Source organism: Ostrinia furnacalis, unplaced genomic scaffold (assembly GCF_004193835.3).
Source record: "Ostrinia furnacalis isolate ACB-3 unplaced genomic scaffold, ASM419383v2 OfSCF3663, whole genome shotgun sequence".
NCBI lineage: Eukaryota > Metazoa > Arthropoda > Insecta > Lepidoptera > Crambidae > Ostrinia > Ostrinia furnacalis.
In genome coordinates this window covers 458286-483978 of record NW_021133902.1, presented here as the reverse complement: position 1 = coordinate 483978, position 25693 = coordinate 458286, and the positions used below count along the sequence as shown (strand labels likewise).

The following is a 25693-nucleotide window of genomic DNA, read 5'->3' as shown; positions in this document are numbered from 1 at the left end:
GGAGATAATAATATTATAAAGTGTCGTTGCCAAAAAAATAATGAATTATTTCTGAAAGTGTAAATCGAAAAAGCAATCAAGTTCCAAACTTTGTTGACATTTATAGACTCAACGGGACTAAGCAGTGAACTCTAAAGACAAGGGCTGCCACAATAGATCAAACCTGGTCGAGTTGGCGCAAGTAAAGGCCCAAAAACCAATAATAATAATAAAACTTTGTTGAAAGCAAGTTAAGGTAGTGTAGCCTTACCTTTACATATCAATTAGAGTGGGAACTTCCAAATGTCACCAATGAAAAATTCATCGCCTCCATTGAAATTTGAGTCTACAGCCTCCGAAATAGAATGTCTTTCGTAAATTCCAAGGGCAGGTAAGTAATTAGAATTACGGCTCTTTCCCAGTACTCTTTCGTGTTTTCGTTTTTGTCCGTTTTCATCGGATGGAATGTTTCGTGTTCGTTTTTTTCCAATATTTTCCGTTTGGAAGGAGCATTTGCTTCCAATAGATTTATCATTTGATGGCCCAGTTCACATTCCATTGTTACAAAATCTCTGTGTTCTCCGATGTTCGGCCATTCAAATTTCGAATTTTATCTTTTTAAATCATTTTCCTTGTTTTTTACATCGCCGTTTACACCCACAGACTAAATGAAATGGAAAAACTTCCTACCTAACAAAATTATACCGAACTTCTTGTAATGTTTTGTTTTAGTTTTAAAAATAAAAACAATGTGCTGTACTTACCAGTAATTTTTTTTTGTTATCATCGTTCTTCTGTTAGTGTCTAGCTATTGAAAAATTTGGTGCCAGATCATCTGCAAGTAAGAGTTTTAGCCAATATTTTAGTCAAAACTAGATTTGTCACCCACAGACATAATTCAATTTTCTGACTTTTATCTGAAATTAATCTTCACAAATAAATCACAACCATATTCCCTTTACATAAATACAGCAATTTACACCACCAACTGCAAAACTTTTTAGGAATAGTTTACAAGAATTTGACAATAATATTTTTAATCTTTGTGGTTCAACCAACTGGCTTGAAAATTTTGGTCCGGTTTCCGATTATATCAGCTGATATATTTATTTATTTATGATAAGAATATAAACTTACTTTGGATGTCTAAAGACGAGTCAAAAGAAAACAATCACCAACACATCACAACACCAAGCCTTTTTCTTTTAAAGTTCTATAAGAATTACTCCGCGTCTTGAGAATTTCAGGATGTCAGCTAATATTGGCTGATGTTGATACACAAAAATAAAACCGTAACCTGAAATCACAACCTTATGCCTTTCTTTTAAAGTCCTTCAAGAATCATACGGTACTACGTCTTCGGGGTTACTACGAAAAACTTTATCCGAAGTTTCGATTGTTGCCATCTCTCTCACACAAAAAGAAATGTCAACATGAATGACGGTGACAGATAGACCCAAAACTACACAAAAAGCGTTTAGGATTAGCCCTGCTAGTTTCAGGATATCAGCTAATGTTGACACATAAATAAAACCGTCACTGAAATCACAACCTTAAGCCTTTTTCTTAAAGTCTACTATTCAAACGGTATCTCCTCGGGTCTTGAAGTGGATGCGTGGTGGGCTTTCAAGATGTCAGCTGAAGTCGACTTGACGCAGTTGTTCATATGGATGTCAGACGACGCGTTGGAGTGGTGGTGCTCACGGCGGGGCCGGTAGCAGCATTTTCGGCCAATGTCGCCGCAGAGAGATCTGGTGGAAATGGAGTATTACAATCCAGGGGATAATCATTATTTGTTTTTTTTTGTGGCATATTTAAATGTAAAAAAACACTAATAGGTATGTCATGAAAACTAGCATTCAACCTCATTCCTAGCACTAGATTTCTTTAATCACAAGTAGCTACAAGACGTAAAAATATTAGTATACAGTGAATAATTCATAGAAAATAGAAAATTTTAAACAAACAAGTTCTTCGTTAAAAAGTAGTTCTACTTCTGATTTAAAACATTTTTGTGAAATAACAAAATAAACTGAATAGAAGATGAGGCTAAAAGACATTGTTTACAGATCTTCTAATGATATCAAAAGTATTTTTATCTGGGTCATAGAATCAAAATTAAATGTAGAATAATACAATGTGACCCGTTGGTGTTGTAGATGTATCAAACTTGATTGATTCTTCTGCTCAAATGCAACAACTTTCGTATAGAAACAATATCCAAATTCTCAAAATTGACCACCCCATACTAATTGATTGAATAATTCTTTAAGTTTGCTACACCACCAATGGGTCCCCCTGCATAAGTGAAAGAAATAAAAAAGATGAAGGTCTACCTCATGTTCTAGGCCTACTTCGCACCTGCAGCAAGAGTCCAAGGTTTTCCTGAACGCAGCTCGAAAGTCCCGGTTGAAGTAGGCATAGATGAGAGGGTTGAGGGCTGAGTTGAAGTATCCCACCCAGAATACCGCTGCCACGACTGGAGGGGGGGATGGGCACGCGTCCCCACAGAGAGCTGTGATTATGTACCTGTGGAAGATAGATAGATATACACTATTGTATGAACTAAAGTCGCTGACATAGTCCAACGGATTAGCAAGCTGCAGTGGCAATGGGCAGGGCATATAGTACGCAGAACTGACGGCCGATGGGGCAGGCAGGCAGGTTCTGGAGTGGAGGCCACGTACTGACAAGCGCAGCGTAGGACGTCACTCACAAGGTGGACCAACTACCTCATAAAGATAGCGGGAAGGCGCTGGATGCAGGCCGCCACCAACTGGTCATTGTGGAAATCATTGGGGGAGGCTTATGTTCAGCAGCGGACGTCCTATGGCTGAAATGTTGATGATGATGATGACTCTATTGTTACACCAAACAAAACAAATTTAAAAGGCCATCCTAGCCACGATAGCCGTACGGTGAAGAGGACAGACTAGCCGACTCGTGATCCGAGGAACACGGGTTTGATCCCTGCCACCGCTCGACTATTGTGGTGACTCACTCGTAACACAAGCATATTTAGCTTACCACGGGGGGTTAACGGGATTATTAGTAATTATACATTATGTGTTTACAAAATTTAAACCTGTACGGCTAGCACGAAAAACTTTCGAGTTAAAATCGTTTGCGTATTCGAATCGCCATCAAAAGATTTAGTACGAAAACTACAAGCGCCCGTGTGAACGTGTCGTAAAGTGAACTAAGTATGAGAACTGGTTGCACGAAACTTATTTTGAGAATCAAAATTGTCACGTTATCGTTTAATTCGAAGATTGAGTATCGAATTTTGTCGAATACGCAAACGATTCGAAGACGAAAGTTGTTCATACTAGAGGTACTGGATGCGAGAATCGCAGGACCGGTTGTTGTGGAAATTCTTACGGTCGAAATGAATGAATTAGGAAATCTTTTATCATAAGAACCATTAAAGCATTGAGCTAGGTAATATTTTAATGCTTTTTTTTTTTTTTTTTTTTTTTTTTTTTTATCCACAACGAGGAAGCTCTTGGCCTGTATCTCACCTGATGGTAAGTGACGATCAGGCCGAAGGTGGAAGCGAGCTTCACCCGGAATCCTCAACCACAATTTCAATCTACCGTTTCAATCACAAAGCGCCTGTCAAAGGCCTCCCCTAAGGATTTCCACGGTTCTGAGCTGTCCGCATTCAGGCACTTCCCACAAACTTCACCAGGTCGTCGGTCCCCTGAGCTTTCGCCAATTAAGTGGATTTGACTGACGTTATCCTCTACCTTATCTTTACTAGAATAAATTGACTGCATCAAGGGACTTGAATCCAAGATTTTTCGTTTGACCAGATCAGTCACCCGACTTGACTGACCACTGAGATGTAAAGCGCCTATGCAATGTTTTGTTTTCAAGCTAATATCGTGAGTTTTTATAGGTACATTCAGCGTCATATAGTTTGTGACACCCAAAGTGACCAAAAAGTTGATAACACAACCTTATTCCAATGAGGGCTATCGTTTTAGCGCTCACCAGTTAGCGCCACTGTAGAGTAAGGTCCTGTCAATTGCTAGTAGCGAAGACAGTGGCGCCAACTTGTGAGCGCTAAAGTGGTAGGAGGACTATCGCATTAATTTGCACTCATCAAGATGGCGCCACTGTAGAGTAAGGTCCTGTCAATCGCCAGGGGTGCCAACTGTTAAGTATAAAAACGATAGCCACAAATTGTAATAAAGACGTGTTGCGAACTTTTTGGCTACTTTGGTTTTCACGAACAATTTAACGCTAACTTTACTAAGAAATACAAATGCCAAACCTCGATAACCATTCATCTAGGCCTAAATTCTGCCTGACAAATATGTTTTGTAGATACAGACAGATAAAATGTAGCAAAACAGAAATAAAACGTTACATCTCCGAAAAGGCACGATAGAAATACATTTATCTCTGTAAAAGAACCAATCCACTTGACTTAGGGCAGTGGATCTCAATCTTCTAGGAACCATGGAACACTTTGGTTTTTGTGTTATTAGCTGTATGTACTTCAGTGTACAATAATACACTATCATCGTTCATCGTTTCCATTCAACTACCCTCCACATAATCCTTTGTTTTGGAGAAATCTGTCACATACCGAAAAAGTTCGTAGAATCCACTATTACGATTTTTTTATGTTTTCGTTTAACTCAAGCTGTAAAAATTTTCTACGAATTGCGACAACAAAATCGGCCTGGTGTGAACCAATCTGCATAAATTCGTTTTCTAAATTGACCAGGGATTTAGCGTGGTGTCTTATAGAGAACCTTTCATAAAGAGTAAAAAATAAATAATGGTCTACAATAATGGCAGCAGCCTACATTTTTTCTATAATAGTAAATAGAGAGGTAACTCTATACAAGATGTATTAAACAAGCTTTATAAAAAGAAAAAGGTTTCTAAAAATATTTTTCACACTTCACAAGGCAATTTTCACATTTTTAACCTTAATGCTTTGAGTTAAGGTCGAAACACAATGGAATTTTAAAAAATGCTACACCCGTTAAAGGCCTAACGAAGCACTCAAGTTCCACGTCATTAAAATCGCAACCTTTTACATAAACCAAGCTTCTATTACGCGTTTTAAAAATACCTCCCTAGCCTATCGATCATCAGGAACGGCCCGGGGTCCTATCCTGGAAACCAATGTCCATTTACTCAACTACACCCATCTCTTTTCCACACTCTGATTTATTGAGATGAGAGAGCAAGACGGCTGGGTTGAAGTTTCGATTTTGGTGACCAGAATACACACCTGAGAGACAAATGACTGGCGTCGAATGCCAAGCCCCTGTTCCTCTGCTCTGACACGTTCCACATCGACTTACATTCCAGATATATCCCGTCTATATTTATTTTTAAAACGGGGTGGCATTGAGGAGGTTTAAGGCCTACTTTGAATCTGGCGTCTTTGAAGTAATGGAACTAAGTATAAATAAATAGGTAGCTTTCTTTTGACACAAACAGTACGTTTCTATGTAAATATCGGAAGTATCGGTGTTATTAGTAGATTTTAGTATGTTAGTGGATGTGGGGAAGGTAAGATTGCAAAATTGCATCTCTCATGAATGTAACTTACGAGTAGATGCGTAACAGAACGAATCTCAAAACTATGTAGATTCCATTTTAAGCAAATGGATATAATAAAAGTTTTATAATAAGGACCTAAGTCAAGGAGGCAATTCTAATACAAGCTATATTATTATTTTGGACGTGCCTAAATGCTCTGACAATAAGCTCTTTTCAGGGCTACTAATAATCTAAAATGGACCGGCAATCTAGTGAAAGTCACTGGAAGCACCTGGATGCGGACAGCTCAGGACCGATTGTTGTGGATATCCTTAGAAGAAGCCTTTGGACATCATTTGTTTGATACTAATTAGGAATTTGAGTCAGTCACATAGCAATAAATATCAAAAAGGACAATGGGCAAAATGGTACCCGGCTCCAATAGATATGTGTCTAGTATCGTTTGAAAGGTCTTACCAAGATGAACAACTTTTACTATGACCACCAGCCTCAGATCTGGTTGTGTACAAAGATATACATACTTTTTTGCAGAATGGTACCTGGCCCCAATAGTTATGTTTGTAGTGTCATTTGAAAGGTCTTACCAAGACGAACAACATTGACTATAGCCACCAGCCTCAGATCTGGTTGCGTTCGAAGATAAAGATACTTTTTGTGTAACCTAAGTATCATACAGTATGAAGGGGGACGCGCTAGGGGCAGGGCACCGACGAGATGGTCGGACGCGGTGAGGAAGACGGTGGGCGGGAGTTTGCATCGTGCGTTCCACACAGCTTATGACCGCAGTCTGTGGAGGAACACTATCTGTGGTCGCGATCCTCATCAGTGAGGGACCGAGGGAGAAGAAGAAGTATCATACGTGTCCATCGTATGGTACTTAGGTTATGCGAGGCAGGAAGGGTTTACTGCTCCAGCATCCTTCCTTAACTCTATAATTATTGATGGGGACAATTGTGAAATAAATATTTTTATTCAAAGAAGTTACCCCCTTATTAATAAAAAGTTACACCTAGGAAGAACCTTGGATTAAAATGACATTTCCATACCAAATGACAGTTTAAGCCAGAGTTCAACTAGGGTGTAACTTTTATTAATAAAGGGGTTAAAGTTTTATTACTTCTTAAGGGTTTTATTATGGGTTGCTAAAGCGAATAAACCCACAAGACCCAATAAGTCCACCCACAAGATGGACCGACGACCTCATAAAGGTAGCGGGAAGGCGCTGGATGCAGGCCGCCACCAACCGGCCATTGTGGAAATCATTGGGGGAGGCCTATGTTCAACTGGACGTCCTATGGCTAAAATGATCATGATGATGATGATGAAAGCGAATAAAGGGCTAATAGCTTGGGTAGTTCATCGTAGGTATAATCCTTTCCTTTTCAATGCTTCTTTTAGTTATATTATTAGATTGTAGTCATAATACATACTCGTATACATGGATGATTGTGTTATACTTTCATTATAATACTTAGTGGAATTACTGCTTTCAAAACGTGAATTAGAACTGGCCCCATAGCAGACATTTTCCTACATCTAAAGGCCTTTTAAAATATATATTGGTTATGGCTATTGGAGCGGGTACCACTTTCCATACATTTTTGCCCATCATCCTTTGAAACTGTCATTCCAAAGCAATAAGTACCAAATCTTCTACCAAATCGTGCCGGAAAGCGCAGCGTAAAACGTCCACCCAGAAGGTGGACCGACGATTTCATAAATGTAGCAGGTAGGTGCTGGATGCAGGCCGCCACTACCCGGCCATTGTGGAAATCATTGGGGGAGACCTATGATCAGCAGTGGACGTCCTATGGCTGAAAATGATGATGATGAAGTACCAAAGCTTACCATAAAAAGAAGGGTAGCCAGCACGCCAAGAAAGCCGACATGATGATGCCAAGGGTCCTGGCCGCTTTCCGCTCCCTCTTCATCTTGCTGCTAGCCATGGGCTGCATCTGTATGCTGTGCCGTTCCCTCATAACCTCCCCCATGGTGATCCCATTGATCTGGAGGTGCTTGTCCAGGAGTAGCGCGGCTACTTTACTCCTGTGGAAGAAGAAGGAATTATGCAACGCGATAGTTGAAATTAATTAAAGAAGAAATAGTGAATAACTCAAAAAAATATTTGTATAATCGAGAATAATTATAATATTCATATGCGAGTAGTATAACATCCGTTTTTTGACCGGACTAAGGACAGATTAATTTTTTCGCCGGATTTGGCGGTGGTGTATAGGTACACAGCTGGTTTATAATGTAAACGTGTTCACATGGATCGGACATAGAAGTCCAGTGAGAAAATTGACAGCAAATAAAGGATAATATCCGTTTTTTGATAGTAGGTAGGTACGTCGTCCGATGAAAAAACGGATGTCTACAAACGGCCTTAGAGTCCTTTCGTATAATAAACACCTAATAAATGTACGAGTAGAAACAATAACTTTCTGATCTGGGTTATTTTTCAATTCTTTGTAATACAAAACCGCGCTTTGTTTATACATAACCTATGGCGCAATGTAACGCTCTATCTTGACAGAAAACTTCGTAACTGCCTTTTATTACTCCTCGTTTATTTTAATGGCTCCACAGCTATTCCCTGATCAATTTAGAAAAGGAATTTATGCAGATTGGTTCAGCCAGAGTGGTTGACATCTATGGGAAAAATGTTTATTGCAGAAAGCACTTGTGTACGCGACAGTCGCCCGTATTCACAAACATTACTATGAGGTCTCACAGTGCGCGTGGACGCACAGGGTGACACATGAATCAATCACAGAACTCTATTCAACGCTGTGCGTTCGATTTGCTGCTTCAATTGTAGCAAGCATTGTTTGTGAATAAGGGGGAGTATCGCGTTTTTTGCAGTAAGTACGGGAGTTTGCAAAAAAATTATGCAGAAAGCTGCTAGTGGGAAGACTTCTATTAAACAATACTTATATTCAACTGTATCCTGTTTTTGCTGGTCCAGAAAAGCTATTTCGATCGATTTTTTGCGGGACACTGCCAACGGAATGTTCGTTAAATGTTTAGTATTAAACTACATATAGGTGCTAAATGGGGTCCTGTAAAAAGAGTACCTGCAAAAAACGGGATATCCCCATAAGTAAGAGCCCTAAAAGACGTGGGTACAAGTTCAGTTGCTTTGCTGCGTTTTACTTAATTATTGCTTAATTTGTTTTAGTTAGTGATTGGTCCTATAACTTTGACTATCCCTGAAACGCTAAGAAATAAGTTTCCCAATGTTTTTCAACCTTAGAAACAAGGCAGTAAAGTTCAAAATCCCATGGGAACTATATTCCCACTGCTGTATAAAACATTATAGGCCATTCCCCAGTTGTTCCCATATAAAACACATGTCGGGCCCATTATGGAAGTGCGTAAATTTTATTACCCATTATCTGATCATTGCACTTGTTATTACTTGATAGCGCAGGGTTGGTGGTTTGCCAGTTGCGGCTTCGAATTCGGCTGGGGTCAATAAATGTAAGTGTAAGATAGAACATATTTTTGAAGTACTTAATAACCTATTAAATTTACAAAACGCATTTTAACTGCTGTGTGTATTTTTAAAGCAAAACAGAATCGAATACCTACTTTAAAATACAAAAAATAATATTCTTAGTAACTTTCATAAGACTTTGTAGGAACGTCATAGCTTTTCTTTGACGCGGCGACGTTATAAACCTACGGAAGAATCGCTCTATGTAAGTAATAGTTGCTCACGTGAATTTGGATAAATAAATTCGTAAAACACTGATTTCCATTCATTAAAAAAGAAAAAGAAGAGTGAGAAGTATAGTTCCAAAATACTGGACTGTCCTGTCGATGACATTGACAGTGGGGCGCCACCGTCAATACCGGATCGCTGTTTCAGATTTTTGCCATGTTGGAAACCATATAGTTGAACGATGGTAGCGCCCCCCTGTCATTGAGTTTGGCGGGACAGTTCAGCGTGGGTCATCTATATTGGCTCCGTGCACGATTACAGCGCCAACTAGCGTCCACAACTTTGTGGGCTCTGTCACATTGACATTTAGGTCGTATATTTGTGAAAAAATATCGAAATGAAAAAATAACAAATATTTTCAACTAATAAATTGTTGTGATACCACGATTTGGGTGGAAAAAAGGTTTTGAAATCATTTTGGTCATTCAAATCAAATGAGGTAAGTCCAAAAAGTGTGTTTAATTTTGATTGTGTCAGGGTTTGTTTACTTCATTTATAGTTGTAGTTTTACAGTAAAACAAAAAGAAAAAGCTACTTTAACGGTTTCATTATATAACAGTAAATATATTTAAATGTTTCTGTATCGCTAGTAATAAATTAAATATCGTTTTCAGATCGAAATGAGTATCGTTTTGAAGACCGGGTTTGTGAGAGTTACAATATCAAATTCCAACCACAAACCGTATTTAAAGGAAAGTTGTTGGTATTGGCTGGACAAGTCCGAGATGTAGAAGAATTAAGAACAAAACAAGGGCAGAGTTCAATAATTCACGCTCTCATCATAAGGCAAACATCTGTGCACAACAACTACTGTGACTCATTTTTGTACTACCACGTTGTATAGTTTAGTTATTTCCAAATTGTAAACGGCTATTAAAACAGCCCTATCGAAATACAGTCCACTCTTTTATTTAAGTTCCCAGTAGGACCCTTTTCATGCGATTAATTAATGATATTAAAATGTATTATGTAGAATCGCTTTGCCATTGACAGATACATCTGATGACAGAGCTAACATTATTTCTACTTTTGACCACCATGAGCGCTGCGATAGATTATGTCCCCCCCCACCTAGTACTTCGCACCCAGCGAATACTCAGCTCATAGAGTATGTAAATTGATTGGTGGTGACAAGACAGTGACAACTGACCACTCCGAAAGATTTTTTTTTCCTTTCTGTCTTTACTGAATTGTTTTTATTTTCAACTAGCTGACCCGGCGAACTTTGTTCAGCCTTAATGGCAATAAATAAGCAGACTTTTTTTTTATTTCGAACGGGATAAAAAGTATCCTATGTCCTTCTCCTGGCTCTAAACTACCTCCCTGACAATTTTCAGCTAAATCGGTTCAACCGTTCTTGAGTTATAAGTGGAGTAACTAACACGACTTTCTTTTATATATATAGATTAATTTTGATCATCTGTGGCCTAATTCAAATATTTTGAAACAGTCAAAATGTCGCAGATTTTTAGAAGTCGTCCTATTGAAGTTGCAGCGCAGGACTAGACATTGGGGAAATCTTTTTTCCAACACTGGTAGTTTTTGGCTGAAATTAACTTAATTTTTTCATTCATTAAATCATTTTATCGCATTAAACCATTAATTTAAAATAACGACCACGAAATCACGAGACATCACGCACACAGCCCTAAGTAGAAGTTAAAATTTGTACAATACGCTTTTCATGCTAATAAACAATGTAAAATGTGATTCTAAGGGCATAGCATGATAACAATATTAGCCCATTTTCTGTTTATAGCAGAACTCGTAAGTATGCCTTCGTAACATATAATTTATGTCACGAAAACCTAATTTTCAACGAAAAAGTTAAAGCTGTTAGTGAAGCTACGGTTTACTTAGAATAACTCATTTTTTGCGATAAGAAAAGTAGTAGCAATTTAAAAGGTCGGTGTTAGAAATGTTATATTTTCACATTTACGGCCTTTTGGATACGTAATACAGTAAAACCTTACGACTTTATTTTAAGACTAGAGGCCGCTCGCGACTTCATACGCGTGGATCATGTTTTACCCCCTTAGGGGTGGAGTTTTAAAGGATACCTACGTCATAACATCTACATGCATGCCAAATTTCAGTCCGATCCGTCCAGTGGTTTGGGCTGTGCGTTGATAGCAGATCACTATGTCAGTCAGTCAGTCAGTCATCTTTGAGTTACATAATATATTTAGATGGTGTTCAAAATAAAAAAAAAAATGGAAATCATTGTACCTACTACCATAGGTTCATAATCAGTAATTTACATTAAAATATTGAAAAAACGCTTGAACGCTATTTCATCTGAATAAAGTAAGGTAGAGACAGTTTTGATACTAGTTTCAATTTTGAAACGTTCCTTTCACTAGCTTATTGTGTAAGAATTAAGAAACTATAAATAATTTATTTTACGGTGGTCTATAGTAATGTATGATATTAGCTTTTTTCCATCTCTTTCTTGTTTTATACAAACCAAGTTTTCAGCAAACGTGAAAACAGTTTGAAGAAAAATCTACACTAAAAGTAGAAAAAAAATTTTGTTATTTGTTTATTCAATAAACGTTCAAAAACCGGCAAAAGAAAACACAGTCGAAAATAGAGCTTCCTCCTTTTTTGAAGTCGGTTAGTAAAATAGTCCGTTGTGATCCAAAATTCTTTAAAGAAACAGACCTTTGATGTATTTAACTTGTTTTCCATTCATTAAGGCACATTATCTTGCCTTTAATGAAAGTGAGACAATAAGGGTTTCTTTTAACCCTTTGAGCCTGTTTACTGAGATAAGTAATTGTTCTTTCAAATGAAAAGCGTTAAAAGTCGCATTTTTAAGTGATCTCATTCACACCTTTTTAAGTAATTTGCTACAGTAGCTTTGTTTTTTTGTTTAGTTATTGTTTTTCTTGTTTTCTTTCACTGGCAGAAACGAACCTCCTGTTAAAATTTTCAAATATAATTAAAGGACTATGCCCATCAGTCTGTGCCACCGTTGGGACTCTTTTGTAGCCAGGATCTACAGCTTGACTGGCAATCAAAACCCAACCAGTGAAGGATGACGTTTTCCCTAGAAGAAGTTTAAGCTATCTTTAATAACTATAGGTACCTACCTACACTAACAAAGCTTTTTAAAACCTTAAATTATAAATTTTATGATCATTTTTATAGCTAACTAGCTTTTGCCCGCGGCTTCACACGCGTGAAATTTCGTTTGTCACAGATCGTCATAAATTATAGCCTATATGTTATTCTGGATTATGAACAATAATAATGTAAAGTTTCATCCGTTCAGTGGTTTTTGAGCCTATTCATTACAAACATACAAAAATAGGTACAAATCTTTCCTCTTTATAATATTAGTGTACTCGTAGATAGCTAATTTAACATCAAAATAATATTGTGGTAAAAGCTAAATTTAGTACGAATACCTCAATAATCAAACCCCTAAAGCATTCATTGGGCTTAATTTTTATTAACTACACTTCACCCTCTAACCAGCTTTCCGATATTTCAATTAGGTAATTGATTAAATTGAAATGGCGTACGTTTCAATTTAATTGAGAATAATTTCAAAACAACGAATTAATTCACGTTATTAGAACTTTATGTGGTTTTAATAGAAGTTCTTTTGCATCTAAAATGTACCAATAGTAGTCCGATGGCGACCGTACCTAGTAAATATTTACCTCTAAAGAAGTGCGATTTTCCCACCAATTTAGCAAAGAAAAACAACCTCGAGAACCACAACTGAGGGATCATTACCATAGTATTACCTCGGTTTGCATTAAGGGAATCTTAAGAGACCCTCTAAATGAACCCTTGAATACTTAATGGGAAGGTGGTGGGTTGTACTTGTAATCATTTTGATTGACGCGGTCTAATGGGACCTGACGGAAATACACTATGAGGGCCTAAATCTTGTGTTACATATTGTGTGATTCCTGGTATCATGGTTATAATAACTAAATACCTACTCATTATATTTAGTAGAAATGTGAATATAATAACACAGAATAATAATAAGTACTTCGTACAAAAGATTTTCTTCGCGAAGGTATTTAAAAAAAATTATGCTCAATGTCGTTAACAATATGGTGTAATTTAGCTTGTCAAGAGTCGAGCACCATTTTGTTGACAAACGTCAGTGATCGGTACTGCGCCGAAGACATAGGGCTGACTTCGGTAAAATGATGTGTGACGTGAGGTGCCAAACTGCGAAAAATGGCGCAGGAAATACATGAATAAGCATGAATTATATTTTCAACCGACTTCAAAAAAGGAGGAGGTTCTCAATTCGACCCGTATGTTTTTTTTTTTTTTTTTTTTTTTTTAAGTATCAATCATGGTATACCTACATAAATATTAATAATTCGTCCTAATAAATAAGTAGGTAATTAGTAATTATTTTTCTACGTTTTAGTGTAGGTCTTTTGGAGTCGGTTTTATTTTTTTTTATAAAATTTTTGTGTTTCTAATATTATTCAGGCAGTTAAAAAATACTGCACAGTATTAATTGCACCACCGTTTTTACATATGGTTTATTGTCTTTACAATGCAAATGGGTGAAGAATACGTGCGTGCGTCAATACTCGCTCGTGATTGTCCTGTCGATTTGGTATCTCAGGAGGGGTAGTCGCGCGTGTTTTGTTTTCGATGCAAACTCGCGGAGATGAACAGGCCTGATAATAATAACAACAATTTACAAAAACATACGGGTCGAATTGAGAACCTCCTCCTTTTTTTGAAGTCGGTTGAAAATCGAGTTGTGTAATGTATGCGTGAAATTTCGAGTGTCGTGGGAGAAAAAACAAAAACACATCATATTGATGGTCAACATTCGAATGGGAGAAAAAACAAAGGAATATCAATATTCGTCGTCGTCAAAAAAAAAAGAACGCAGCTTTCTTGGTGGCTAGTATCCAACGCTATACGAATATTTGCTGTTCATGTTTCCAACGTAACATGGATTTATAATCGTCAAAATTAGTTGATCGTCAATTTTATTCAGTTTGTAACAGAAAGGCCCACTTACTAAAGTTTCATGAAAATTGGTTCAATAGTTTTTACGTGAAAAAACAATCCGTCAATCCGTTTTTTCATCCTCCCATTTGTATGAAATCTACGATATATTAACTAGGGGTGGGGGAGTTAAAAAAAGAAAGAGATTCTCAATTTTGTTGTATTTTTATATTTGTTACCACAGAACTTTGCCTACCAAATGAAATTCAACATCAACATTAGCGTAGGAGTCAAATCTTGATTTAAAACAACTTCCTTCGAGTCGTTTTGACAAATTTTCCCCGAGTTCCTGATGTTTATCGGTAGGAAACGTTGGGAAAGTTATTCAATACCTTCGCCCAAATATTTGCTTTTACTTGCCTTAACCTACAGCTTATAGCTAAGGAAGTAATATAAGATTTATGTGTTGGTACATATCGTGGGAAATGATATCTGATGGTAACTATACTAGACTTCGCGACTTCGTACGCGTGGATCCCGTTTAACCTCCTTAGGGGTTGAATTTTGCAAAACCCCATCTTAGCGAGCACTTACGTTTTAAAAGAAACTCCCATGCAAAATTTAAGACTCCTAGCACTTGTAGTTTCTAAGATTTCGTGATGAGTGAGTGAGTCAGTCAATCAGTGACCTTTCGCTTTTTAAGAGTAGGCGCACACCGTTGATTTTTCGTCGGCCGATAGTTTAAACGGGCAGTTGATCAGTATGGGCATGTATGGGAGTGCGCACACAACGAAATTAATCAAAAGAGAATTGAAGGAGTACGAAGTTAAGAACCGACTTTCCTTCAGTACCTATTTACTAAAGTCTGCTTATCCTACGCAGTCTCAGACAAAATGCTACTTTAAAACTTAACCGCGTGTATGAAAATAAACAACATTGTTCTAAAAACAATTCAGGCCGACTTAAAACAAAACTTTGCAGACAATTAACTTTATCACATTTTAGAACTTTGTGTTTGTAAATTAAGCCTCATTCTTCAGTCATTTGTCCTTGCGTAGTTAAATGTTAATTAGTGACAATAAATACATCCAGAAAGGTACTAAAAGTAAAAAAGTTCTTAAAAGGAGTACTATAACCATTCAAATTACAAAAATATAGATAAGTCTTCAAGAATAAATACCATAATGTGCCAGAATATTAAAAAACTCCTCACCTTATATTTCATTCAGTTTTTTTTATTGCGAAACCAACGTCGAATCCAAAAAATGTTATGTCGGACTGCATCATATTATTTATTTTCTGACGATCAGGTTTATTAATTCTGAAATACCCTAAATAATTGCATAGACAAATACTGCTTTTAAATTAATAAATGATAATTTGTAGTCGAAAATAAACGACATAGCTAATTATTAAACATATTTTCCGATTTATGTTTCCCATCCGGAAATTCGAGACCCAAAAAGTTCAACTGTAACCACAAAACCACAGAGGAAACATTCAAATTGTAATATAATCAATACAAGACACAATAAATCCAAACAATTCAATTTGGTCGCCTTAAAACTTGTTTAATCCAAAACCGCGAAGCCCCGTTTCAACCGTAATCATCGCGCTTTCATCTAAAATCATCAATATTCATACCTCAACTTCATTAGCCAAAGTTAAAGCTTTTGCAGAAACAATTTAAAAGTGAGGGCCGAGAATAGAGCCTTGAGGTACCCTTACAGATCGTTCTAACTCGTTCACGTCGAAACTGGGCGTGATTGTAATAATAATAGGGTAAAGGCGCACTTTAGATCGCTTAACGGTAGGTTTTGGCTTAAATGCTATACAAACTTCCATCTCCTTTTCAACCCCAAATATACAGATAGTTAATTTCATATTTATAAAGGTTATAATCCCAACTAATATTATAAATGCGAAAGTAACTCTGTCTGTCTGTCTGTCTGTCTGTTACGCTTTCCCGCTTAAACCTCGCAACCGATTTTGATGAAATTTGGCATAGAGATAGTTTGAGTCCCGGGAAAGAACATAGGATAGTTTTTATCCCGGTTTTTGAAACAGGGACGCGCGCGATAAAGTTTTCTGTGACAGACAAAATTCCACGCGGGCGAAGCCGCGGGCGGAAAGCTAGTATTAATTATATGACAGAAATAATCACATTTGATTTTTTAAAGCCGCCCCGTGTATAATAGCTCCCGTATTCAGAAACAGTGACACACGAACCTATCACAGAGCTCTATTCAACGCTGTGCGTTCGATTTGCTGCTTCACTTAAGCAAGCATCGTTTGTGAATATAAATAAATAAAATAAATAAAATCCTTAAATATCCTTGGACATTTTACACTGCGCCTCTAGTCCCAAACTAAGCAAAGCTTGTACTATGGGTACTAGACGACGGGATAAACATACTTAAATACTTTTTATTTTGTAAATACATACATATTATACATAGAAAACACCCAGACCCGTCACAGAAATTAAAATTCATCATTTCAATTTCTGCCCGGCCGGGAATCGAACCAGTGTTTATATACATATATATATACTATTTTGAGAAATAAATGTCTTAAACCTTTGTATGGTGTCAACAACTCAATACAAAAGTAGGTACACTTAATATTCGTTTGACTACATTGTGCAATTCCATTAGTATGTATTGCCCGAATATAATATTACTGGTATTTGTGAAAAGAATTCGGATATGACGAAACGTGCCCTGAACAGATATTTGGAGTTGCGTAGGAATTCCAGTAGGGAATATTTTTTCCGGGAAAAAACTCACACATGTGTAGTAACCCTCTATATTTTAACTGCATGGTTATTTTTAGGACTTTCCTGGGCATGATTTAAAATATAAGGTGTTGTATACCTACTCGTGTAAAATTCGGAAATTCTTAGTATTAAAAACAAAGCGCTTTGCCCACAATTTTTTTTTTACCTAATTTCATTTAGAGTCAGGTAATATACCTGTAACAANAAACAATATGATCAATGAATGTTATGAAGAAAAAAGTACTGAAAATAAAAATTATGTATTTTAAATGGTTCTTGGTAGTGACAGTATTGATAAAAAAATTATTATTACTAACTGTTATGAGCTCCGATGGTAGTAATAAAAATGTATGAATAAAAAAAGTATGAAAAATAAAATTATGAAGAGAGATTATTATGAACAAAAATCGGTAGTAAGACAAAGAATAGGATATAGAATTTTATGTGAGCCAATATAGAACCATCTACTGTACTTGCCACTTGGAAACCTTGGTGATAAATACTAAAATGAACTTTGAAACTCTGAATCCATAATATTATCACCATGAAATGCACTAATAGTCATTACTAACTACCTAACTAATGTTTGTTTACGTATAGCATTTGCGAACCAAACAAAAATTTTATAGGTTAGATTAAACTTGATTAAACTTTTATCAGTCATCAGTCATATTGAATATTTTTTTTTATGTTTACTACCCGCTCTTATGTTATCTATACTTCTATATCTATACTTCTATACTAATATTATAAAGCTGAAGTTGTGGAACATGACNATTTGCGTCAATATTTGTGTACGTCCCCACTAGGCATAATTGGGATGTATTTTTCTAATTTGTCATAAGTTGTGAGAAAGCCTGTAGCTACAAATGGGAAAGTATGTGTCGCCACTGGTGACAATCGATATTATTTATGCCATTTATCCTCAGTGGCGACAAAGCTAGTGTCGACAACCGAGAATAGACGCCAGTTGCGAGGTGACCATAGGTCCCAAGGGGAAGTGTACGTGCACCACGAGAGGTGGAAACCAAAAGGTAGAGGCTTGAGGATCTAGGCCCTAGAGTGCTGAAGGGTACGCCTGGCCGTCAGCCAAATTTTACGTCGCACCATAGGGGCAGTTCTGCCTGTATTAGAGGAGTGGGTGCGACGGCATGATCGTCACACACAAAGGGCGAGCCAGGTCCTACCGGGCCATTGGTGCTTCGGGCCATTCCTCCACCGTATAGGCCGAGAGCCTGTAGATGGTTGTCACTTAACACTGCAGTCTTGGCACGTGAGTCACCGCAGCAGACTGACACGCTCAGCCTAATCCTAAGCGAACGAGTGGCGGTTGGAAATGACCTCTCCCTACTAATCGGGAAGAGGCGTGAGATAGATAGATAAAGGCTCAAAAGGGCAGAACACTGATTTTCAGCTTTTGNCCGGATAGTGAGTTACTATCCGGTATCCGGCCGGATAGTAAATTTAGGCCGGATATCCGGCCTACCGGATAGTTACCGGATATCCGTTTCATCTCTAATTTTTATACCAGAAGGGTATAAGGTAGAGGAAACGTTTAAGCTAATAAAAAAAAAAAAGTGCAGGTCGAGATGTCAAGTTATTCCCGCGCGGTACGGAATTTTATTATTATAGTACCACATTGAGGTGTTTGCAGCTACAATACAAAGCAAACATTAAAATGGTCGCTAAAAAGGTGAGACTAAAGTTTCGTTCGGCCATACCAACGCGTGCAGATCGCGTTAGCGATAGTGATGGCTATGGGTTCGGACAAACCAACGCGATCACAGCGCGATCAGCCGGCGTGCAGCGATGGCGACCAGACCTAAATGCATTGATCGCCATCGCTGCACGCCGGTTGATCGCGCTGTGATCGCGTTGGTTTGTCCGAACCTTATGGCGATCACTGCGCGTGCATGACAGAACACGTTGATGTGAACTTATCGCTTCAAATCATGCACGACATCTGATCGCCGACGCGATTTGCACGCGTTTTCGTTCGCTTCAGCCAAATGACGTCCACTACTGGACAAAAACCTCCCAAGGCTTTTCATAACGACCGGTCCTGAACCGATTTTATTATTATTCCAAACTGTTTTCAGTAATGTGGTCTGACTGAGCAAGCAGCTAGTAAAATTACTCAAGTGAAGTTCTTGGGCTCATAATAATGTCCTTGAGACAGTCAGCTTTTCAATTGAAAAATTATAATCACAAAGAAATTGAAGTTCAAAGTTAATATTAATTACAATAGAATTCACTTTTGTTATCGCTAGGCTATTGTATAAATTGTTGGCTGCTCAAAACGTTCACCTCCAGCCAAATGTTAATTGTAATGAACGCCTACCCATTAGTATTCGACGGACACTACAAGGTAATAGTGATGTGAGAGAGTACATTAAGTTTATCGATATCGATACCTTTTAAACTATAGGACTAGGTCATAACTGAGTCAGTGCCTGAGGTATGGCAGCGGCACTGGAGGGGTGACATTGACATATTATGACGTCTCCCGTGCCGCTCCAATACTTCAGGTACTCAGTTAAGCGCTAAATCTATAGATAGTTGAAACATTTTTGTATAAGAAATACTGATCTGTTATGATTTAAGAAGATTAAGTATTGGAAGGGGAAAGCATGGGAAAGCTCTTAGTCTACGTTTTATCTGATTCAAAGCAGATCGAAGCTGCGAAGGTGGAATTCTACTAATGCTATTCTAACATTAAATAACAATAAATAACCATAACATTAGAAATAATAATGACAAAAAAGGACAAAATAATATGACTGAGATTTAATCGAGTTTTGAATTTAAGTAAGTATCGATAATCCTGCAACCCCCATCCCTAGCTCTGCAAACAAAACAATTGGCAGCGCTACCTTTAAATCCGTTGAAATTCAACTAAATTCCTGACTGTTGGATAAATGTCTACAACAGGCGTATTTTAGAAGATTTACTGACAATTGTGCAGCTTCAATTTTGCCGAGAATTTTGCTACAACAAGTAGCAGAACAATAAGGGATCATTGATTGTTTTGAAAAGTGAAAATCTCTAGCTGTGCCCGCGACTTCATGAGCGTGAAAATAGTTTGAGTTACATTTCCCATAATGCGTGCGATCGCCATCGCCGGCGCGATCAAAGGCTAAATTAATGACAAGTCGCGCGACCCATGACAGTCCACGCGACCTGTCATTTGCCTATGATCGCGCCGGCGATGGCGATCTGTACGCGTTGGTGTGATTGAAGCCTTACTGTTACGCCCCTATTGGCTATAGGGTGATGTTAAATGTATAACCTGACTTTCCTCGATGAATGGGCTAACAAACACAAAAAGAAATCAATTTGTGTCAGTAGTTACTGAGATTAGCGCATTCAACCAAACATACAAACTCTTCAGCTTTTAAATACACAAAAAAATAACAAATTTTAATAGCGAGCTTTTAAAAACCCAGAAAAGTCGTGGACTATAATCCTGTTGCTAAAACCAGATTATTTTAGAAACGTTGGAATGTTAGAGAGCGCTGCCAAACTAGGTTTCGGTCTATTTTGTGTGGGCGAACGTATTCCCAAAAGGGCCTCATTTTTTTAAACTTTTACTTTATGTTTAAGGAAAATGTGAAATATTTTTTTATAATATTTTGGCTAGTTGACTTCACAACGATCCATTTTACAGGTCCGATTTATCGTATACGTATTCGGTTTTCAATAAAGCACAGTAGTGTGTGTGATCTCGCCCTTAGAACTACTGACTACATACCTAGTACTTACATACGCTCTCACCGAATAAAAACATCGTTTTCATAGATAACTAACCAATACAATTTTAGATACTTAATAAGTGGCAATGGGGTAGGGTATGAACGCAGAACTGACGGCCTATGGAGCAGCATGGTTCTGGAGCGGAGGCCACGTGTCAGAAAATGCAGCGTGGGACTTTCTTACGGCGATGTGGAATTCATTATGGGAGGTCTATGTTCAGTATTGGACGACCTGTGGCTAAAATGTTGATGCTGATGATTTAATACTTTTCACTAATTATTACAAGTTCTATTTTTATTCAAAGATCAAAGACAAACTTAATTCCTTCTAAACAATAGCAAAGGAATAAAACTAAACGCCGGAGCCACTCGACGAACTGCAAAGTGCTCGTTCTAACTTGAAAAGACAAGGATTGGAAACGCAAATCGTGATTGTAGTGAAGGTAAATAAGCCAGTCAATTGAACTACGAGTGCTATAGGTACTGAACTGTCCCACCAAACTCATTGACAGGGGTGCACCACCATCGTATAGTTTCCAACGTGACTAAAATCGGAACCAGCGATCCGGTAATGACGGTGGCGCCCTCCTGTCAATGTCACTCGTGGGACAGTTCGTTGTAGTGGGTCTATACGAGGACGATCGCACCCAGTGTGAGAGACGTGCTCTGGAAAATATTTTATTCAACTCTACTTTTGTAGGTTTTGTTATTTGCTAATATTGTAAAGAGAAAAGATTTTATTGTTTATTTTGTTCGTACTGAATAGGTTCCAAAACAACTCGTACTTTGCCGATTTTTAATGAAAATTCGCCGGGTTAACTGGTTTGACGATGAAACCCAAAAGGCAAATAAATTGTCATAAGAAAGTGATGTTTTATTTCATGATTACTTCTTCTCGCGATTTTTAAGTCTCCAATCTCCATCGCTTATACGTCATAATGACCAAACCTAGGTTTTATATTTCTCAAACAGTGAGTTACAAAAAAACGTAACCCCCCTTCTAGCGCAGTCGGGTAAACATGACCCTTATTACTATACCGTATCTTTATAGAATATAGACAAACGAACTGTATGAAAAACGCTGAGTATAATTTCTTGTACAGAATGGACTATCTGTTTCATTTAAACTATGTACCTAATAATGAGAGAGACGGTCTCCTTTTAATCGTGGTTGAACTTGTAATAACTGGTGTTGCAAAAATTAAGATTCGTCTGAGGTTGGTAGCTGACTGCTGTATTAATAATTCCTGCTTCTGGCAGGTTTCATTTCTGTTTCACTTGATAAGCGTTGAAATAATTCAATGCAGTCGGGTAAACATGACCCTTATTACTATACCGTATCTTTATAGAATATAGACAAACGAACTGTATGAAAAACGCTGAGTATAATTTCTTGTACAGAATGGACTGTCTGTTTCATTTAAACTATGTACCTAATAATGAAAGAGACGGTCTCCTTTTAATCGTGGTTGAACTTGTAATAACTGGTGTTGCAAAAATTAAGATTCGTCTGAGGTTAGTAGCTGACTGCTGTATTAATAATTCCTGCTTCTGGCAGGTTTCATTTCAGTTTCACTTGATAAGCGTTGAAATAATTCAATTTTAATAAATCTTTTGTTCGAGCATAATATGAGCATTACATTGACATTTTAACTTAAAATAAAACTTTTACATCAACATTAATATGCTATTAAATATTAAAGTAAATTTTATGAATTTTGTTTTTTTTCTGAGGTGGAAGCTGGACAACTTCAAGTTGGTTTGTACTTCAACACACTCGAAAACGTTTTGTTCATTTCCCTAGTTCCAACACACAGTCGCCTTTGCATTTTTTGTTCGTCGCATCTTATAAATATACCTACCACAATATAACCTACTGTCGCTGTAGGGCTTTCATTATGCTCATAACACCTAAAGAATGGTCTAAACTCATTAGATGTACAATTGTACAACCGTTACATCATACCTTTTGTTGGAAAGTTGCATCTATCGCCACAATGTAACCTACTGTCGCTGTTAGGCCTCAGCCTCGAACTTAGCGGGCAGCGGGGCGGGAGCGGCGGCGGCGCTGGAGCGGGGCGGGCAACGCAGACCCGTTCTCGAAACAAGCGGGCAGCTCGCGCGGCGCTTTAGCGGCGAAGGCTTGTGTTCGGGGTTGTGTTGTCGAGATATTTGTTTTTATTCGCAAACGAAATGTCTGAACAACGGCAACAATCTTATTTCGATTCAAATTTATTCCTAACGCTCGATTTATTGTGGGCAAAAGAAGGAGTGCGCTGCCCGCTCGTAGCCCGCTCCCTCGCCGCTGCCCGCTCGTTGCCCGCTGCCGCCCCGCTGCCGCGCCGCTGTTTTCGAGAACCGGTCTATTTGATTTTACGCATAACATCCTGCCGCTCCCGCGCCGCCGCCGCCGCCGCCCCGCTGCCCGCTAAGTTCGAGGCTGAGGCCTAAGGCCTTCATATCTATCTATACTAAATATTATAAATGCGAAAGTAACTGTGTCTGTCTATTGCTTTCACGCCTAAACCACTGAACCGATTTTGATGAAATTTGGCATAGGTAGAGATATTTTAAGTCCCGGGAACCTAGGATAGATTTTATCCCGGTTTTTGAAATAGGGACGCGCGCGATGAAGTTTTTCTGTTACAGACAAAATTCCACGCGGGCGAAGCCGCGGGCGGAAAGCTAGTGCTCTAATATAAGACCTAAAGAATGCTAGATGCTCTAAGCTTATAATCCCGACTGCGGCCGAGCAATCACGCTGAAAGCCTGTCGAGGGGATGGCAGGAAAATTCTTGCAATGTTGCCAGCGAACGCGGTATAACGGCCGCTGTAAGATGTAATAAAATGCTCACGGCGGAATTGAAATCGTGCTAGAGGATCGCAAGGAATATACTCTTAGCACGGCACGTGTTAAGCAAATACGTGATAACTACTCTAACTAGATAAACAGAAATAATGTATGTAAAGCGGGTTATATAAAAATATCTACATAACCTTATCTGATTCAATGTTACATTCAAATTTTTTTATTTAAAACTATTGCGTTGAAAACAATATTGTGTTTTCAATTTTCATACAACCTACTCGTATACTAAAGTACTATTACGTTCGAATGCTCTACTCGTAATTAAAAATGGGAAAGTTCGCACCCTTTTCATTAGCTTTAAAATTATCTGAATCAATGTATCTTGCTAGGGCAGACTCTTTAGGCCAAAATTATGGAACGACACTCACGTACCGGAATGCGCAGCGTAGAACGTTCACCCACAAGGTGGACCAACGATCTCATAAAGGTAGCAGTAAGGCGCAAGATGCAAGCAACTACAAATCGGTCATTATGGAAATCGTTAGGGATCGTGAAATCTAGAACCCCAAAAATAAATTGAAGCTTGAAGCTTGAGTCTAAATACTGCTGACCAATCATAAAACTGAATCTACAGTTTGGAACATCATTGTAATAAGAAATCGTGTTTGAAAAGTACATACCTGTACAGCATCCTCTCTTGGCGGTCAGCTTCCACATATATCCTATAGTACATATACAGCATTATCACTCCCGGTATCCAGAAGCTGACACTACTCGACACCACAGCGTACACTTTGTTCACCGTAAAACTGCACACTTTGGGGAACCTCCTCCTGAACTCGATGTGATCTTCCGTAGTGTACCATCCCATGAAGATTGGCAGAAACGACACTAAAGCTGGGCTGCACCAGACCACAGCTAGCATTATACCCAGTTTTCCAGTGGTCATGATCAAAGGGTAATCCAAAGGCTGGACTATGGCGTAGTAACGGTCCACACTGATGCAGCACAGATGCAAAATCGACGCAGTAGAGAAGTATACGTCCAAAGAGTTCCACACGTCACACATAAAGTAGCCAAATAACCATTTTCCGTTCGTAATCTCAACGCTGAAGTTGAAGCACATCGCCCATATCGCTACCAGCATATCCGCAAACGCCAGCGATACTACAAAATAGTTTGTGATCACTCTCAATTTTCTGTGCCTCATCACTGATACAATAACCAATAGATTTCCAAATATAGCTGCTAGAATAATGAAGAGCATGATGACGCATTTTAGTATCACAAGAAAGACGACTAATGGTTCGTCTTGGAACTGATTGCTGTATACGAGGTCGCTAGAGCTCTCATTGACCTCTAAGCTCTTGTTGACGTAGGTATCTGTTAGATACATTGATGTGGATAGTTCTCTGAAATCTAGAGTGAAATTTTCGGCGTCTATGTTGAACACAACTTCAACTCTCATGGTTTGGCTAGTTTAGGTCAGGTTGATCTCCTTGGTGAGGGTGAATTGGCTGCTCGTGTGGAGATTGGGATGGGTGAACGCCGCCATATTGTACGCTCGCCGCTTTAGTACCTGTAAATAAAGATTTCGGTAAGATAGTGCTTCTCAAACAGTTTATAATCTGCAAAGGTTAAGAAGTATCAAGAGCAGCAATTTACGACGTGGATTTGGTCGAAATGATACTTAATTTAAAGGTTTTTATGCATACAAGGCAGGTTCACCACAATCGCACCTGGTGATAAGTGAGATGCAGTCTAGGATGGTACATATCTGCCCTGTAAGTGCCTATTCACTCTCGCCTTAAAAAGGCCCGGATTAAAGGTCAGCCTCTTTAGACTTAGATTTCGCTTAAAACTTTAAAAAAGATGCACAAAAGTGCTTATTTTTAGAATTTCAACTGTCAGGAGTGATGACGCGACTCACTTTGGCTAAGAAAGCAAAATAATTATTTTTGGAACATAAAAATACAAAATCGCACATTTATTTACGGATCCCTATTCAATTGATGCATATAAACCCCAAACATATCCCAACGATAACAACAACCTGCGATCGTAAAGAGGGCGTTACGAAACGTTGAGAACCACATTTTAGATTTCCCTTTGTGCACAAAACGCTTTGTTGCCGGTTTCGGCGTGAAAAGCCCGATATAGCCCAGATCTCGAAA

At 38.2% G+C, this 25693-nt stretch overlaps 1 protein-coding gene across 1 annotated transcript; it reads right to left on the bottom strand.

Annotated features, from left to right (window-relative positions):
• Positions 1-1497: 1497 nt before the first annotated feature.
• Positions 1498-25013, bottom strand: LOC114358091 (octopamine receptor beta-1R-like). Its single transcript, XM_028311966.1, has 4 exons — positions 24200-25013; positions 7357-7554; positions 2341-2508; positions 1498-1730 (listed from the first exon to the last, which is right to left on the bottom strand). Exons 1-4 carry the CDS (start codon positions 24985-24987, stop codon positions 1556-1558), a joined length of 1329 nt encoding a protein of 442 aa, XP_028167767.1. The 5' UTR covers positions 24988-25013; the 3' UTR covers positions 1498-1555.
• Positions 25014-25693: the final 680 nt, after the last annotated feature.